This window comes from Condylura cristata, unplaced genomic scaffold (assembly GCF_000260355.1).
Source record: "Condylura cristata isolate star-nosed mole 26May11 unplaced genomic scaffold, ConCri1.0 scaffold00015, whole genome shotgun sequence".
NCBI classification, from domain to species: Eukaryota; Metazoa; Chordata; class Mammalia; order Eulipotyphla; family Talpidae; genus Condylura; species Condylura cristata.
Window position 1 is genome coordinate 18,652,490 of NW_004567116.1, and position 19,856 is coordinate 18,672,345.

General features: G+C 32.6%; 2 protein-coding genes across 4 annotated transcripts in view; one reads left to right on the forward strand and one right to left on the reverse strand.

The window, feature by feature from the left end:
- Positions 1–18,612, reverse strand: part of ELP4 (elongator acetyltransferase complex subunit 4) — a 182,598-nt gene extending 163,986 nt beyond the window's left edge. The window contains exons 1-3 of the mRNA XM_004682956.2: positions 18,367–18,612; positions 11,423–11,458; positions 6,316–6,437 (exon numbers count right to left, since the gene is read on the reverse strand). Of these exons, the coding sequence (XP_004683013.1) occupies positions 6,316–6,437; positions 11,423–11,458; positions 18,367–18,583 (375 nt within the window). The 5' untranslated portion in view covers positions 18,584–18,612. The remainder of the gene's footprint in view (positions 1–6,315; positions 6,438–11,422; positions 11,459–18,366) is intronic.
- A 128-nt stretch (positions 18,613–18,740) lies between these two features.
- IMMP1L (IMP1 inner mitochondrial membrane peptidase-like (S. cerevisiae)) overlaps positions 18,741–19,856 on the forward strand; it is a 49,232-nt gene continuing 48,116 nt past the window's right edge. Inside the window, exon 1 of one of the 3 annotated variants that reach the window (XM_004682957.2) lies at positions 18,741–18,850. The gene's annotated coding sequence lies outside the window, so the exon portion shown is untranslated. The remainder of the gene's footprint in view (positions 18,851–19,856) is intronic. The other 2 variants (XM_012725693.1, XM_012725692.1) reach the window with 2 other exon arrangements.

Sequence of the window (19,856 nt, forward strand, 5' to 3'; positions counted from 1 at the left end):
ACTTACAAGCCCTTATTTTACAGGGGATCAGTCAACAACCTTTGAAAGTAAATGTGGTGTAAGTACTTTAAAGATTTTGAAAGAAAAACTCTATTGAGATTTCTTGTAACTGAAATAAGTTATCCATAGCCTTAATTTAATAGGAGAGGCTAGGTGACTTGTTAAGGTCCTACAGCTAGTTAAGTAGCAACAGAGAAATTAAAATCTATACTCAGGTCCCAAATAAATTTCATCTTCCTGAGGATATTCTATTACAGAGTCTGACATTTTTTGCTCAATGACTATGTTACTTTTGAACACAAAATTCCTTCTTTTCTTGTTGATAGATATACATATGCCAATGCCAAATATATTTATTCTACTAGTTAGTGATTAAGAGATGGTTTTATTTTCCTTTACATTTTTCATCTTACCATTCATTTCCTTGTAGGAAAATAAGGCACATGCCATCTTTTAAAAGCTGGCATCAAATGTAGGTCACTGGAAGCAGTACTAAGCCTTTGCATGTTTTTTTCTTAGTCTATTTAATTTGCCAAAGAAATTCTAACTGTGGCTGCCAGAGAAAAACTCAGAATTTTAAATAAGCTCTCACAAGTAGCTGAGTGGGAAAAAAAGAGTGAAACCCTGGGGTCAAACAGCAAATTTCCGGCTCAACCAGCACTTCAGAGTTGTAAGCACTAAAAAGAACATAGATAGACTGATAATTTTCTGAACAAACAAAATGCTGACCAAAAAATGAAGAGAAAAGAAATCAGTTATATCTTTGCTTTCAAATGTTCTTCTAATACTTATACTCTACTTAAGAGGTAATGGTAAAATAATTTTGGTAGGAAATGCAATAAATATCATATATTCTAGTTGGAATATGTGTTATCTATAAGGTATTGGGCATTTATTGTTATAAAGCTTGCAAAGTGAAATGATGAACGGTCAGAAAACAATTTTAAATTATAATACTGCTTTTGTTCTGCATTATTATAAAATTAAAATATGTGAGATAAGCTAAAAGAAAAATATTCAGTTGTGTATTTGGCCAATTAAGGGATTTTTTTTTATATATCATTCTGATAGCTGTGTCTTAATATTTGGCAGGACAAAGAAAATAGGGTTGGATTTGAGATATTTTTGTATTTTATTTATTCAGAAAGCTCAGTATTATAATGTACTTCCAGCAAACAAATGACCACTCATTGACTTCAGACTTCTAAATTTCATTCTGATTAGTAAATTAGAGATGGATGGCAAACAAAATCAATCTTGATACAAAGCTGACAAAAGGAAAAGAATCTTTTAAATAATTAATTAAAAATTGCATAGTTCAGGGAATAAAAATGCTTTGTCTAATTTTAAATTAACCAGTACCTCTAATCCCAATTAACACCAAAGAATTCAACAAAGCAAAAGGTAAAAGGTACAATCATGCCTTAAGATATTGATTAATATTTTGGTAAGAAGCACGTATTTGGGGATATAAAATAATGTTTTCTAATTATTAAGATAAGGATTTAGGGCCCTCCCTGGTGGCGGAGTGGGTTGAAGCACTGCACTAAGAAGCTTAAGCCACTTCCGTATGAGTTCGATCCCCGCCTGCCCCGGAGGTGACCACATGGCGTGGCAGACCTCTCCTGACCCGCCCATTGCTCCCCTCAGCAGTGTACTTCGTCGATCTGCCTGTTCTGCTCCCGCTTTGTCCTTGGTGAATCCTCTCACCCTCTGCATCTCTGGCCTGTACCCCAGTTCTGTATGAATAAATATATCTTTAAAAAAAAAAAGATAACGATTTAATTTTTACTTATGGGTCTTAAAATCCATGAATAAAATTGTTAATCTAACTTTTTTCAGACTATTACTAAATATCTTATTGTATTAATAAATCTAAACTGATATACTTTTTTAAATTAATTCTCATTTATCATATGACTTATGGGTAATTTTACAATAAATTTTCAGTTACGAAAGATTTTTTTTTCTTACTAAATATGGGACACTTCACCACAACTAATTTAAATATGAAAATTTGCTAGTATGTATTATGTTAAAAATGCTATAAAGTATATACTTTTAGTAATGATCAAGACAGTTATAATATTTCTGCTTGTAACTATGTACTTTTCTTGGGTAAAAATTTTTAAAATATAACTTGTAGGGCCCTCCCTGGTGGCACAGTGGGGAAAAGCACAGCACTGCAAGCTAGCCACAGCTGCTTCAATGAGAGTTCGATCCCAGCTCCAGAGGTGGCCCACATGGCATGGCAGACCTCTCCTGACCCACCCGCTGCTGCCCTCAGCAGTGCACTTCATTGATCTGCCTGTTCTGCTCCCTACTCTGTCCTGGTGAATCTTCTCACTGCCCCTGCACCTCTGACATGTACTCTAGTTCTGTATTCATAAATAAATAAATTAAAAATATATATATATTCCTTTTTTAACCTTTTTAATGCATTCCAGCCTCCCACTTTGTTATAGCTGTGGTTAACATTGGACAGTGCATACTGAATATGTGTAACTCAAAAGTTAATGTAATAATAAATAATCTTTTGCTCTATATGCTAGATATCTCTTCTGCATGAATATTACATATTTGGTATATCATCCCAAATATTCAAATTAAGTTTTGAAACTAATTTTGGGTGTTATGAAATAACATTTAAATCTACTTCTGAAAAGCATTTTACTTTCTCTAATTCTACAAATATTAACACATAATAGCATACCATTAAAAATTATGAAAAGGCTATAATAGAAAAATCTTAGCATTTTCAAATTGTAAAGAAATGTTTGTGTGTACATGTGTGTGTATATAATTTTTTACTTCATGGGAAAAAAAGCAACCTACCTACTGACAAATATTTAAGTACTTCAATGTAGAAATGGAATTTTTGCTATTTTATCAAACATTCCATGGACACTTTTTGTGAAGAATACATATTACTGTATTTGAGATAATCAAGAAATTCTTATGGATAAAATTTAACTGAAAAATACTTAACATATGTGTTTTTAAATGCTTTAAGAACATCATGTATATTGTTCTATAGGGTTTCTAAGGTGTAATTTTTCAACCTTACTTCGCAATGCCGGCTTCCTAAAGGAGTTTTGACACAATAGGCATGAATATGTTTTCAAAGGATGATGGATAAATTGCTGGGTGGTTATATAACATATCTTAGGCAGTTGATGGGGCTTTTTATTCTTTACTTGTCTTTTAGTTATACATATTTTAAGATTATTATGGTTTATAAGAATGCCTTTTCCCTTTCCTTATATCAGAAATATTTGTCTTGCCTATAGGTTACAGAATTTTCCAATCATACACTATAAGATTAAAGTTAAGCAATTTTAAAACCTCCCAACCAACTTCCTGTATTGGATCTACAAACATTGTCAGTGTCTTTGCTTTACAATTCATTGCTGGGCTGCTGGATAAAAATGAAGTTCTAATCATAACTAATTGAAAGGACACATATAAATTCTAAATATTATGTAGAAAAACCTACTCATCCATGTTAGTATTCAGTCTGTCATTTTAATTTTCAAATATATTTTGTTTGTTCCTATCCTCAGAGATGCATCAATATTATGAAGAATATAAAAAATTTAAATTTTATCAGTCATAATTTTCTATTCCAGTCTACTCTAACTGCACAATATTCAATATGTATATGTTAGAAACAAAATTTTTATACCTTTTTATAGAAACATTAAAAAGGCATATTATTTTTTTAACTAAGATGTTGTTTACTATTATATATCAAACATGTAAGAAACATAAAATGGCAAGATTGAAAATTTAGGAAGTATTACTGATCAGTAAAAAAAAAAAAATCCACTATCTTAAAACATAGATATATTTTCAGAGTACAGTTACATGAAAAAAAAGAAAATAATCAAAATTAAAAATTAAAAATGAATCAGTAATCTTTTTAGTAGGAAAATGTTAAATGTACATGTTATTTAGTCTATATAAGCTCTTACTACTTTCATTATTCATTTACATAAAAGTGGCATTAATTAAAAGCAAATCAAGGCATTAAAGTCAAAAAAGATATTTTTGCTTGAGTATCACACTTTCAAATTTATGGCTAATTTAATATTTAACTTCACTGAATAGAAAATTGATAAATGTTCACTTGTCATGTAAAGCAAAGGTTGCTGCTGAAATAAAAATCAGAATAAAAGAATCAAACAAAGCACAAGATACAAGGTAGAGTGAATCAGATGGTTCACAAAAGATTGCTGGACTAATACATACTGGACACTAATTTGAAACATATTGAGCTTTCTGGAGAACCTTGCTCATCCTTCAAGGTACTGCCACCTAACTGGCATTGTAACAGTCTTCTAAGGTCATTCTCCTGTTAATCCATAGCTGCCTTAAAATGACAGGGAACTGCAAATTCCATGAGCCTGGGTGCATTGCTGTACTTTACCTATTGTCAAGGGAACTCCTTGATCAGAAGCAGTGTTAGGTCGACTAGTAGGCTGACTGTTAGTTTGCTGTTGACTGAGCAATAACAGGTTGACTGTTATTGACAGAATGAGTCACTGTAAGGGATCAAATATCTTCACATTATCGTCCATTCATTTAGGTCTACCCTTAGACCTCTACTTTCCCCAAATTCCTTGTCATCAGTCTTGCAATCATGTTCCTTTCAAGCCCCTGAACATCTACTCAAATCACTGGCATATATTTGCACATTCGAGCACTGCTCCGGCCAAGCAAAGCAAACAAGTAGGTACAATGCTTGGCGTTATGCTTACTCAGAAAGAAGAGTTCCCTTTATTATTTTTCTTTGGGGATTTGCCAGAAAGGATTACAGAGCTGCAGATATCCACATGGGCTGGTGCCTGCATATTGTGCGAACCATCTGTAAACCAGGACCCAACCTTCTCTTCCTCTCATGTGATTGTAGGCAACCTCACTGTGGTCCACTGGTACAGGATGTGAGAGAAAAGGAAGTACAGCCAGAGGGGTGTAGTTTTCTGACATGTATACACAGCTGAGTTCCCATCTGCATGCTACAGGAAGAACTTACGTATATTTCCAAAGTTCTCTTAATGTGCAGTTTTCTTCTTTCAGGACTTCTGTCATGTAGATACCAGTTACCTTGGTTTCCCTGAACACTAAGCTCTGTCTCTCCTAAGACTGTCTTAATCTGGGTTCTTCCTGAACTATGGTATAGATTAGTATGAAGTAAGCTTACGATAAGCCTATTATACAAAGGTTTCTCTTTTGCAATTTACGACAGTTTTAGTTAATAAGCGAAGTCTAACCTATCTGAAAGAATCGTCAGTTTTAGCGCAGTATTATAATGATTATGCTTGAATGTATAAGTTTGCTTTGTTGCTTAGTGACAATTATTGTAAATTAGTATTTATTGTACTACAAATTCTATATAAATGACTTAGTCATTTGCCACTTTGCAAACCATGCATTGAAATGAAAATGTCAGTTTAGAAAAACAATACCTTGGATTATGATAGCTATTCAAATAATGGTTTAAATAGGCTTCCTGTTCCAGACATAGAAAGTTAAGACTTACATAAGTCAAAACTGTCCTCTCTAAAATGGAAAGTATGCTTCAGTTTAAAAAGATAAGAGTATATCCATCACATATTTTAGAGCTTAGTTTTGTAAGAATCATTTCTATCATTGCAGAATAATAATAATAAATGAGTACCCCTAATGTCTGTAACTTTTTCTAGTTTATGCCTTTGGAAATTTCTGGTAATATTCTGCAGTGGTTTTTCTCTACTAAAATTTTAGAGTCCTCTTACTATCATATCTATAGTAATTTTATTTATTGTAAGTTTAAATAATTATTAATATCTTTCCATCTGTGATATAAAGCTTAAGTTAAATTGTTCAAGAATATTACTTTAAAAATGAAACTATGTTCAAATAAATTTTATACCTTTCTTTTTTTTTTAAAGATTTATTCACTCATTCATTCATACAGAACTGGGGTACAGGCCAGAGGCACAGGGGCAGTGAGAGGATTCACCAGAAGACAGAATGGGTAGCAGAACAGGCAGATCGATGAAGTACACTGCTGAGGGGAACAGTGAGCAAGACAGGAGAGGCCATGTTGGTGACCTCTGGGGCAGGAGATTGAACTCGCACTGAAGTGGCTGTGGCTTGCTTAACAGTGCTGTGCTTTAACCAGCTGCACCGGAGGGCCCGTATACCTTTCTTTAAGAGAAAAGTATATGCTTGGTTCCATGAATGCATTTGTATACCTACGTTCATATATCTTACTTACATATATAAACAATTTTTGTGAAATATTCAAACTGCAGTAAGTATACACTATACCTGTAAAATGTCAGCAGGGTCTTCTTTTGCAGATGCAACCAACAAAGTATGACCACTGATGATACCTTCTGTCAAGAAATACTTGAAGAGCAAAGGTGAATAAATATTATATTTATCCTCTTCTGTAAAAAAGAAAAGGATATAGTTAGTATTCTACATATACCAAGCATACTTAGATGCTTTATATAAAGCAAGCATATATAGGGGAGGTAGTAATTATGTCTTCTTAAAGCTATAGAGGCTAAGAAGCTTGTCTATATAAGTAGTGTCTCATCTACACAGTAGGAGACAAAGTATTTTAAAATGCATTATATTAATAGAGTCATTCTGATTCCAAAAATCATTTTCCAGTTACTATTCCACATTTGGTAACCACAAAATTTAGAGGGCTGTGATTGTGTATATATAAAAAAAATCAAAGCTTATTTTATTTTCTAAGGTATCTCCCTAATTGGTCACTATTACCTACCAACTAGTCTATAAACTCACAGTGCCTTTTTTTTCATGCCACAGTAATTAAACACTAAGCCCTGCATAGCCTGACAATTGCTATTTATAACAGTTTAAAAATAGTATCATTCCTGTAGTTTGGCTTTGTATTTGAAGTTTAAAAATCATTTATAATTGGAGATTTGAATTTAATAGTTACTAAATTTATATTTAATATTTTCCTAGTAAACACATCTATTGGTTATTATACCTGTAATACTGGAAATTATTTATTATATATAGCTAAGAATTTGCCTCTAATCAACTTTAGCACGACATATAAAGTCATAGTTAAATAAAAAAAAATTTACTTAAGCTTATTCAGAATTAAATCAACTTCTGTTACCATAGCAATGATAACATTATTAAATACTAAATAATATTAAACAAGTAATATATATTACATTATATATTACATTACATATACATAATATTAAATACAAGGTGGCATAATGCCCCATTTCTCATGTCATATGCTTTCAAGTCCCTTATTTCCTTTTGCTTTAAAATGTACATAACTTTTACCAACTTTCAATAATGAAATAAACTCAAACCACTTAAATAGATAAAAATTATTTATAAATATAAGGATACTCATTACAATCTTAGCAAGGGAATGAACTAAAAGTTAGTAAGGGAATAATCACACCTGTACTGCATAAACCAGGCATATTCATTTGCGGATAATAAGATCTACTGGTTGATTTATCATTAATGAAGATTGACAATAAACAAACTGGATGGCAAAGTTCCTTTTTCTTGCTCTCTTTTAAATGAGTGAGGGTTTTGACCTTTTTCTTGCAATTCCTGGTAATCTTATATATACTCCTAGCTTAAGTTTGCTAGTAGTTCCTTTACTTTTCAACTCAGGACATTTGCATAAATTATTTCACCTTTTTGGCTAGGCAGTTCCCTCAAATCATATCATACCCAGTTAGGTAACTCCATCTTTGAGAACTTTTCCTCAAGGCTGGGTGAAATAGTCATTGTGCTTTGGGGCATCTGTTAATTATACAGTGGTATTTAGTTCTAGATGATCTTCATGGAAGAAAATGCATCTTATTGCTATGTCACCAGTGCTAACCTCATATACACTTATTAATGTTTGTAGAAGTAATTAAAGGAAAATAACAAAAAATATATCTAGACTTCTGAGTCAAATCTATTGTTTGGCTGAAAACTCTCTTTTTTCCCTCTTTCTCTCCTCCCCCCCCCCCCATAAGTAGAAACACATGCACATACCTATAGTAGCTATAATCTTATTCTCTCAAAAGTTGTATGGAGAGGATTAACTAATAGGAGGAAGATTATCTAATTAGACAAGCAAAAAAAAAAAAATACCCTCAAAACCCAATCTCTCAAGATAAAAATTACCAATTTTGTGAAACAAATTTTGAAATTGTACAATAAGTATCTAATTAATCTATTTAGTGCATCCCCATAACATTGGGCAAACAAAAATGATAATGATGTGACAGAACTGCCAAAAAGCAAATGTACTTTTGGCCTGAATTAATAGTCTAATTCCTAGGTTGAGAGAGATGATTGTCCTGTTCTATTCTTTAGTAGCTGACCAGACTGAATAATATATTGCATTTGGGGGCTTATAAAAACAACCATATTCAAAATGGAATGACCAAGAAGATGAAGGGACTTGAAAGCATAAGACATGAGAAACGGGATATTTGGCTTAAAGAGACCCCAGGGATGCAAGATAGCTGTCTTCAAATATTTGATGGGCTATCATACAGAAATGGAATTGTACTTGATGAATAAAAACAACAGGAATACCAACTGTTGCTTGATACCAAAGCTCAAATGAGCTGTTCCTGTGATTCCAGACACTGCTCTCAGAGATCCTGTTCTACTCCCCACTCTGTCTCTGATGAATCCTCTCATTGCCCCAGCACCTCTGACTTGTACCCCAGTTCTGTATGCACAACTAATAAATAAATCTTTAAAAAAAAAGATAACATTGTCAATATTTGCAAAAGATGGTTGCCTGGGGCCTCCCTGGTGGCTCAAGAGGTTAAAGCACTATGAAGCTATACAGCCACTGCAGCATGAACTCAATCAGTGGCCAGGGAGCTGACCCACATGGCACAGCCAGACCTCTCCTGTCTGCTCCGCTGCTTCTCTCAGCAGTATATTTCAGTCAATCCACTGGCTCTGTACTCCACTCTGTCCTGGTGAATGTTCTCATCCCACTGCACCTCGGCATGTACCCCAGTTCTTGTATGCATAAATAAACAAATCTTTAACAAAAATAAAGACGATAGCCTGTTTTGAAAATTCATGGGCATCTTTAGACTATTCAAAGGTCACTTGTAATATCAATATACAAAAATGAACATCAGATAGTTATAACCAATGAGAGAATCTAATAAAAATAGCACATTTATTATGGTATTAACTTATTATAGTCTCATTATTTGTTCCATATTAGTCTTCTTTATAGCTACAAATTTCCTTAAGGAAAGAGGTATCTTATTTGTATTTGCAATCCCAATATCTAGTACAAGACTGAGTGTTCAATAAACATTTATTAAATGAATTATTAACTATCATTATTAACCATTCATATACATTTCCCCTGGAGAAAATAATTACAGTTATTTTCTCTGTGTATTTTTAACACCATTTTAATAACACTCCAAACTTATCACTAAAGAGAAAAGTCCCAGGCTCAAGTGATGAAATTTTATTTTTTACTTGTTTGGACTGGTAAAGTTGAATATGTTTAATCCTGTATCATGTTGTCAATGGTGAGGATAAAATGGTGTTCCTACAGCTGTTGAAGTGTAAGGAGGCAAAAACTTCTTGGGAGAACAATCTAATAATATGTCACACAATTTTTATATTTACATAGTTTACTTAAGTTGCTTCAATCAATTTGATATTTATTCTTCATATTTTATTTACTTTATAAAAGCAAGCTTATATATAAGGTTGTAATGGTATTGTTAGTAACAAAAAACAGACTTGAATTTATCAGTATAGACTCTATTTAAATAAACTGTGCAATATCTATACAATGAAATGTTGTGTAGTTAAGAACATACATGTACTGAACTCTTAGATGTATTAAGTGAAAAAAACAATGTACTAAATATTCCCATGCTTATTATTTACATATAAGTGTAAATAATTTCTGTGTATTGAGACTAAGGAACTGAAATGACAACCTAATTTTCTCTAAGTATCATTTGGTTTAATATATTTATTTATTAATAGTAAACAGGAAATTAGGTTTTCAACAACATTTTTCATCATTTACTAAAAGGAAAAAAAAATTAAAGCAACTGATATCACCACTTCTAGAATGACTGTCTCCAAAATAATTAAATAGTATTTTAAGGACTGACGGATATATAAAATGGATTTTATATTTTATAAAATATAAAATATTTTATAAAATGGAATTTACTTACCCATCTATTAAAAGTTATCTAGTATCCAGAAATTTGGACACTAAAGCCTAGGAAAATGTCCAGAAAATTATATTCTAGCAATCAAAGTAAATGACTGGTAAGAAATTGGCAGATATGTTGTAGATACGAGCCATATGGAAACTAATTATTGGGTTCAGATATGGTGACTGGACACAGGTCCAAAATAAATTGTATAATTTCAAAAAAACTAATGTATACGTTTTCATAGTAGTAAATTGCAACTATACAAAGCAACACTTTACAAATCTTAGTAGGTGCTCTATATTTGAAAGAAAAAATGTATGACTAGAACAGAGAAATGCTAATAGCATCAAGTAAAAATTTTTATAGAGCAAGAAGCTTATAAAAAAAAAAACAACACAGGCTTTTTAGTTATACCAAAATTCAAATTCTAGTTCTTTCACTAGCTGTGATACTGAAGTATTTTATCTCTTAAAGCCTCATTTTCCAGTGTGTAAACTGGGGTATAATATATCTTACATGTAACACTTTACAAACTTGTTACAGTAAATGAAAAAAGACAAAACCCTTAACACAATTATCAGCCCATTGTAAGATGAACTACATCACCAACACCACTGTCATTGTCACCTTTCAAGTATCTGGAAGATGTGGAGAACAAGATGTTTTCCTTACTTCTTTTGAGTTTTCCGTAGTTTCATTTATTAGTCAAATATTTATGTATATACTAAATTTTAAGGACCACTACTTCATTTTAGTCATTCCTGGGTCAAATTTTCTAAGGTAATTAACACATTTCATTGCTACCTTAAGACAAGTCAATGAATAGAAATAACTTTTACTGTTAGCTGAAAATAATAATTTGTCTAGATGATTACATTTTACAGCCTCAATATATTGAGTACAAGTCATACTAACTTTGGAATACTGTATTAGTTCTGGGCACAGTTGAAGAGACACCAGATTAGAAGGTATAAGAAGAGAACTACCAAAGGTGAGGAGTGTGAAACAGTGATACATAAAAAACAGTTTAAGGAATGGTATCTAGCTTGGGAAAACTTGTGGTGATAAAATTATTTCAAATATTTAAGGCAACTCCTCTCCAACTTACATTACTCTCACACAGATTAAATTCTAGATCTTATAATATGCAAACCCATAAAATCACTGGATCATAAAGAGCAAAGAGTGCATGTTATACTAACCAATTAGAAGAACTGTTCCAACAGCTAAACCTCCACCTGGAAATGAAACAAAACCAAAAAGAAAATTAATCTACCTTTTCACATGCTTTAGCATAAAGTTAGGTTTAATCAAAGACAGGTACTTCAATAACTTTAAAACTGCCATTGAGAACAACATTTTAATTACCTTTGCAATACTTTGCTTAAGGTGCTATTATGAAATAATTATATATTATACATAATTACACACTACACATTACAATTACTTTCATAATATACTGTACTATCCTTTTTCCTGTGATAGGACCATGCACATTCAATATAACTGGTTAAGCATTCTAATAATGTTATATTTAGCCTTTGTTAATAAATTAACTCAGTAACAAGAGACCTAAATATGCACAGTAACTTAGTACTATAGAAGTACAACATGGGAATAAAAAGTTATTATAATAGAAATTCCACTTAACATTTACCCTCAACTTTTATAAGCTATGTAGAAAAACACTGGTAATTAAAACAATTTCTTTTTTTATCATAAATAATAAAGTCTGGATATGCTGTTAAGTATATTTTGAACTTAAAATAGATAACATTTTTGTCATTACAAGCAAAAAACATTTTCAGGATCACTAGAAAACATTCCAAATGTGAGGCAGGGTAATATGATCATAAACACTTAACAAAATTATTTACTAAACACCACTTAAGCATTGAGTTTTAGGAAACTGGAGCCACATTAAAAAGAGATCTAGTCGATATAGACATTTAACTCAAAATTATTTATTAAAATCATTAAAAAATTGAGTTTTAGGAAACAAGAATTATATAAAAAAGATCTAAATATTTTGCTTATTTGTAAAAATATTGCTATCTGTAATCAATGGTGTATACACTAACAAATACATTTAAAAATATAGTAGTTATATCAAGAGAGTAAAATATGTTTAAAGTAAAAATAACTTTAAAATTGTTGGACAATTGATGATGTTAATAGAGTCGGTATGTCTGAGTACAAACCTGAAACATTTAGAACACTAATGAAGAATTTCCCCTAAGAAAGAAACTTCCTAAGAAAGTTTTATAGTAGCAAATGCTAGGTAGAAAAACCGAGTATGAAAATAACGTTTCCAAGAAAACTGAAATTTGGCAACATATATGCATAATATATCTATACAGTGCAACATTTGGCAACTTCATAAATACAACATTCTAATTCTTCCAGAAGAAAACGTCTTAGAAAAGAAACTGGTGCATTGATATATTTGAGTAGACTTGCATAGGACCACACATATATTTTAATTCTACATAAAAATAGACTCCATATAGCATTAAAGCACTTCATACCTAGACTATGTGGGATGACTTCAAGATTGAACTACATATGATAACAACCACCATAAAGGATTAGAACAAAAAGATTTTGTCTGGTACAAGAGTAGGAGAAATATTTAATTTTATAATTTGTGTACATCATAGACCACTACCAACTTTTTGATTCACGTTGACCATTTAACACACTAACACCTTATTTCCCTCCTTTTCCTTATATGGAAAAATAAACATTCACCTGATCATTTTGTGTACATCAAGGAGTTGAAAAATTAATATAAGGACATACAGACACTACAGTGTTTAGTCTAGAGCAGCTGCTACAAAAAGTTGGCTTTTTTCCTTGACCTTTTTTAAAATAAGGATTTAAGCTTCTATCTACACTCCCTTAATATACATTTATGTGTCCTCAAATTAAGTTTTCATGTAAGGTTTTTACTGTAATAGAACATTTAAAACTTGTCAGTACTATTCAGATGAAATAGATGAGAACACAGGAAGGAATAGATTTCATTTTAATGAAGTGATGCCTAGATTAGATGTCTGATCCAAAAAGTTACTCTGTAAGAGCTACATTTACTATCCCCACAATTATTTTCTGATCAGGAAAAATAATCATTAATCCATAAATTGTGATCACAACATTGTGATCACAATACCTCCTATTAGTGAGCTAGTTAAACAAACCATTGTACAAATCAATTACACTAAGAATGTAGTTTTCTGTAGTTGTAATTTAAACACCATACTGTTCTTGAAACTTAGGACACAGCATTCAACTTTGTAGATATTATCTATTTTATAATTCTAATGCTTGTAAAACTGAACATTACTTAAAACACGACAATGGGGACTTTTTAAACAATCAAATTAATAATAATTAGGATTTACTATAAAAGACAGTTTTCTTTTTTTCTCTATTATGTAAATTTGCTAGACTTAAATTATATTGGCTTTAGTAAGGGTTGGTCATTTTGAAGTTTGGTAATGGGAAATAAAATGAAGTCATTTAATTAACTATTTTAAAATCAAGGTTTTTTTCCCCCTATATTTTTAACTATTTTAAAATCAAGGTGTTATTTCTCTATTACATACATACAATCACAAAGTTCCTCTATTCCTCCCAACCTGATTTTAATTTGACAAATCTTCAACATCGCTCCAAATATCTTTGTATAAAGTATTTTGATATACCTCATTTTAAATACTAAGGGTCAGCTCTTTTTAAAAACACAGTAAGTTTAAGTAAGTTTGTAGCCATCTTTCTCCAAAAAATAATCAGTTGAAGGAACCACCAATGACAAAATATAGTGACATAATATACTGAATATAAGCTTTTAATATACATTTAAACTTAGCAATCCATCAGTAGTTTTAGCTAATTTTGAAATCAAAAGACCCCACACTAATAGCCTCCAGTTAAAATAGAAATATTTTTTCCCAGTAGTCCACAAACATGTTTGATAGGTAAGTTAATATATTATAATTTTATTTCTATGATGAAAATTACAGAAAATCAAACCAGTCTTTTTACCATCTGTTCTCTTTAATCATATTTTAGAGATGTTATCAATATACTTTTTTTTAGCCACTAAACAGTTGGGTTTAATTTCCAGATCTCTTTTTAAAGTATATTTATCTCTAGCTTACTAAAATCCAAATAAACTTTTAACTTTACTTCCAGGCTTCTTTAAGAAGTATATTTAAATGTGTGTGTGTGTGTGTGTGTGTATAAATTAGTATATTTATGTGTGTGTGTGTTCTCAGTGATGCCCACCTAAGACTAAAAAAATATAAGTTTATTTCTATTTTACTAAATATACAAATAATTTATTAACATGTAAAATTATGAGTTTGAAAGCTTATACTCTGCAAGTTTGAGATTTTAAAATATTAGTTTATTGAGGATTTTAATTAAAAAAAAGGTAGCACTTTGTGTAAAAATAGAAAAAACAATTCTTAAAAATTATCAGAAAATTTAAGTTTGTGATTGTCAATGTTTTCCTATTCACATTAAGTTAGAAAATAACATCGTTGTCAAGAAAGAAAAAATTTAATTTCCACATTCTTCCCAATATAAATTTCTAATTTATGAAGTTTCAGTAAATGAGGACAATAAAGAAATATATGAGAATAAGAAGGCCCTGGAGTGACATCTTAATTTCAACAAGAGCATCTCTTTTTCAAAGTTATATAAAGTGGAAAAAGAAGTCAGGAAAGTGAATTCTGCTTAAAATTATAGAAAGGCATTTTGGGGGAAATGCAAGGGGAAAAATAAGTTCATGTCCTTTCCTTGCTTCAATGCAATAATCTTTACCTTATTAATGAAACTTTTGAAATAAAATTGCAGTTATTCCATAAACAACTCTACTTTCTTCCCTTTCTAGGAGGTATGAAACATTTGATAACTCTTGATGATTACAATTATTGTCTGGGCAAAAGCTGGAATCAAAACAGAAAAGCTATGAACAGTAAGAATGGTTCTGTAGATTAAATCATATGAAACGATCTTACATACCATCAAAGAAATTGTATAATTACATACATTTTTATCAATTGCTAAAATAAAATGAGAATCATGATAAATATATGGTCTGAAATCAATCTACATAACTCCAGGCTACATATTACAACATAGTGGAGTAAAGGAAGTAAGTCAATCAACATTTAATTTTTGACATCAATGTTGAACAATTACCATCAAGCTCCTTTCAAAGTACTTACTTCTTCCTGACCATTATTTAGCCTAAACCTTTCACTCACTTAACTATCCAAATTTAGTAAACTCTGAGTAGCGCAGAGATTAATCAAGTCAAATATGTGAAATCACTCTTCAATTATTTTTTTTGAAGGATCAGGGTAAAGATAATTCCCCACATTAGATACTAAGGTCCTAAAATAGATTATAACTTATATGCAAAAATAACATCTGTAGGAACCCTTTAACAACTGTAATATCTCTTTGGGTATTTCAAGAATAGAAATGGAATCTTTATCCAACCAAGTCCCTTTCATTTTCCAGAATATAAGTGTGTAGTGTCCTTAAATAAAGCAACTGTCTGAAAGGGCAGTATGGAGAACCTGGTTTAGGAATTCTAAGAACTTGAAAATTCTAAATGTATCCAACTTGGGAAATATATATCATTGCTTAACAATAAAATTAGTAACCAGAACAAAATAATCAATATGATTAGATGATGTTTTAAAGAGCTAAAGAAAATGATTGATGTTCAATTAGCCTGTACACCATCCAAGTAAGTTCGTATTTGTTTAAATTACAATAATAAAACATGGCAGTAGTAAAATATCTGTGCACTACATAGATGTGTCAATACAATATTTTTACACATAACCCTACAATGTATTTAGGCAACAATCACTTAACAGTTGGCTACCTTTTGCTAACATAGTATCATTGTATTTTGTCACAATATGCTGTTATACTTGTTAAAATCTGTGTCAAGTAACATTTTAGAATAACAATATAGTCTGAATTGCCTATATTTGTGTGTATATATACAATCAAATATTTCACTTTCAAATAATGTTTTAATGAAAAACAAATATAAAGTATGTTTATATTTCTCAGAGGGCAAAACAATAGAAAATCAAAATACAAAAATGTTATTTTTTAAAAATCAACAGCAAGTCAAATACTTCTGGAAATATTTATTATTCCAATGTAGTAGCTACTATTATAACAACTTCTTCCACTGTTGGGCACTTTGAGCATTAACTTTACATACGCAAAATATAAAATTTCAAAAAATTGATCCTATTTCAATCATCTTAGTGAACACTTATTTTTAATATAAGCTTACAGTCAAATATTACATTCTCCAACATCAAGAAAATTTGCACTTTTAAAATTATAGTTCAAGATGAGAGTTGTAGGAACACATAAAGAAGGTGCTTTGGACTATTTTTGGTGGTGCTTTAAGAGATTATGAATTAACTGGTCTTAAATGGTGAAAACCAACAGAGGAGAAATTTAAAAAATTTGAAACAGGGCTCTCACTGGTGGCCCAACGGGTTAAAGCACTGCATTATGAAGTTCTCCGAAGCCATTACAGCATGAGTTCAACCCACATGGCATGGCAGACCTCTCCTGACCCGCCTGCTGCTCTCCTCAGCAGTGTATTTCAGTAGCTCTGTCTGTTCTGCTCCCCACTCTGTCTCTGGTGAACCCTATCACCCACCACACCTTTGGCCTATACCTCTGACCTGTAAGCATAAAAAAAAAAAAACCCTTTAAAAAAATATTGAAACAACTGTAGCACAGGGAATAACAGTAAATTTGGAGACTAATAGCTGGATTAGTTCAGACTGTCACTAGTTTTGTGACTTCATATCACTTAATTTCTGTTTTTTTTTAAGCTCAAATAACTGTCCTATATACTTCATAACTTCTGTCCAGATTTCTCCCTATACAATCAATAGTTTATTAAAAACCTACTCAATGCTAGGAGCTGCTTACGCACATTTTGCAGATGCAATAGAAATGTAATATACTGGAGGGAGAGTTTCAGGATCAAGTTGAGTGAAGTTAAATATTTGAAAACTAGCTATTTTGAACCATTTCTTTTTATAGTACAATGAAATTTAGGAAGGCAAAGCCTTTAAAGAAGTGAAACAGTTAAATTTACATGGAAAAACCAAACCTAGATAGAAATGGATTCAATTATGATATAACACTAATAGTTGTTGAAAGTGTACAAAATTTAACTAACACATTTCACATATGAAAAAGTTATAAAATATAACAGAATGGTTTTAAGGAAGAAGCATTTTGAGAGGAGTTAATTTATAAGCTTTTGTAATACAGAAGCTATACCTGACTGATCTGTCCAGTCCTCATGAAACATGCATATTTTCAGCAGATTTCTCCTGAAAAATTATAGAGACTTTACAAGGAAACCTAAGATTTGGACTTCCTTTTCTTGTTAAAATGTGAATTATCTTTAAACATATTATTTAGCTCTGAAAAGCAATATATGTACATATCTTATTCAATAAAAACGTGCATGTATTCATATACATTAAATGCAGGTGGATATGACAATCTCAATTACATGCTTTAAACTATTTTGGATCCACATTATCCTTTAACGTTCTTTTCCTAAAAGCCAACGTGATTTGTTTAAAAATTCTACCTAGGGTAGAAGAAGCCTGGTATTGAAGGAAGGGAAGTTACTTTTTTTCAGCATTTTTTCTAATGAAACCCATCTTTCTCAACGATACCAAGTTTTGTAGGTTACTTCAAACCATTCACTACCTGAGCAGAAGAATGTACTCAGAGACCAGGAGGGGATCCTAGATGAAGGCCAAACCATCTTCAAACATTAATCCTTCCCCTTGACGAGGAAGGATTTCAGGGTTAAAGGAACTCAGAATGAAGAAAAAGTCTGGTGAGCAGGAATCAGAATAGAAAGTGGGAGTATAAAAACAGGTTTGGTTAACAGCATTTAGAAGTCTCCATGCAACCGTTCCTTCCCATCATCTCTATCACCTCGACTAAGCTCTCCATATTTACGGCTGAGAGGTCAGAGAGATGTGGGGTCAGGTGGTTCCCCAGGTACGTCCCCTCCCTAAGTTTTCCCTCTGCTGATCCCAGATCTCCATTCTGAACCGACCTAAGAGCTGGTCCAGGGCTGGGAGCCCAGTTGACACCAGCAGCTGTCCATTCCGCAACGACGGTCGTGTGCCCGCAATGGACACCAGTCGAGCACCGCCACTGTCGGCACCGGTGGTTCTAGCATCCCTCCTTTGGAAACTGGTAACGATGTTTTTTCTGGCTGGCGCCTCAGTTGTGTCCCCGGAGCCGGCGCCGCAGGTCGCCACAGCGGCCATCTTGGCGCTTCCCGCGTTGACCCAATAGGAACTCTGGGAACTAAAGCAGCGGACCTGTCAGAGCCTGCCCGAAACTCCCGCCTCCTTGCCGCTACCGGGCTCTCTCAGCCAATGGCACTGAGAAGTTTCTCCCGAGTCAACCAATCGCAAAGCGTGATGCTGAAAAGTGCTCTTACGTTAGGACAGCGGACTCTTCTACGGAGCCCAGGTGAGAAAGGACCACCTGAGGCCTGGGTGAGGGTTCTCCGAGGTTCATTAGGGCCTGAGGTGGGTGATATCGTTCAGGTTTCCTCTCGTTTAGAGTGTTCTCATTCACGCTGATTTAAAGAAAAGGCGAGTTGAGCGATAATCAGTCTGCTGCTAGTAAGATCCCGCACCTTTCTCCCTTGATATAAAAAGGAAAGTCACTTTCTTCTGATTTCAGAGAAAATTCCTCAGGAGCTCTTTTTCTGAATGGCTGTTATGTCGAAGGAATTGGGACTGTAACCTTAGTGAGTTGCTTTCTCAGCATCTGCGCTCATTGCCTTGAACTTTCAGGCGATTGGTTTTCCTCTGTGTCAAACAGTAGATGACAAAGTAAACCTCTCTGACAAGTCTTAGTGAGAAGCTTTTGTTAATTTTAATTAGTACTTATAGAAGTCTGGGAGCACCTTTCCATAAGTGGTGTGAATGACAAGTGTTACTCTGACAACCCTGTTCACACATTTAATTGTCGTTTGCTGTTAAGGTAGCTGCAAATAACAGGAAATACTATAAGTCCCCCTCTACACACACACACACACACACACACACAAAACCTCACAAAAATACAAAATCAACAAAAGTGAAAGAATTAGATGTTTAAGTACTTTCTTTTCCTTTTTTTTTTTTAAGATTTATTTATTTATGCATACAGAACTGGTATACAGGCCACAGGTATAGGGCTGTGAGAGGATTCACCAGAGACAGAGTGGGGAGCAGGCAGACTGAACTGCGCTGCTGAGGGAAGCAGCTGGTGGTCAGGAGAGGTCTGCCGCGCCTTGTGGGTCACCTCCGGGTTGTGGACCAAACTCATGCTAAAGTGGCTTTAGCTTCTTAGTGCTATGCTTGAAACGGCTATACCACCAGGGAGGGCCCATTACTTTTTTTTTTTTTTAGTGATTTGTGAACTCTGAAATGAGAACTTTCTTACTAGAATAGGAATTAAGTGTTCGTAAATATTAGAGCCTATGCTTTATATTTACTTCTTTCTCAAAACTGAGATGGAGTGGGGATGGGGTGAGTGATTTATTTT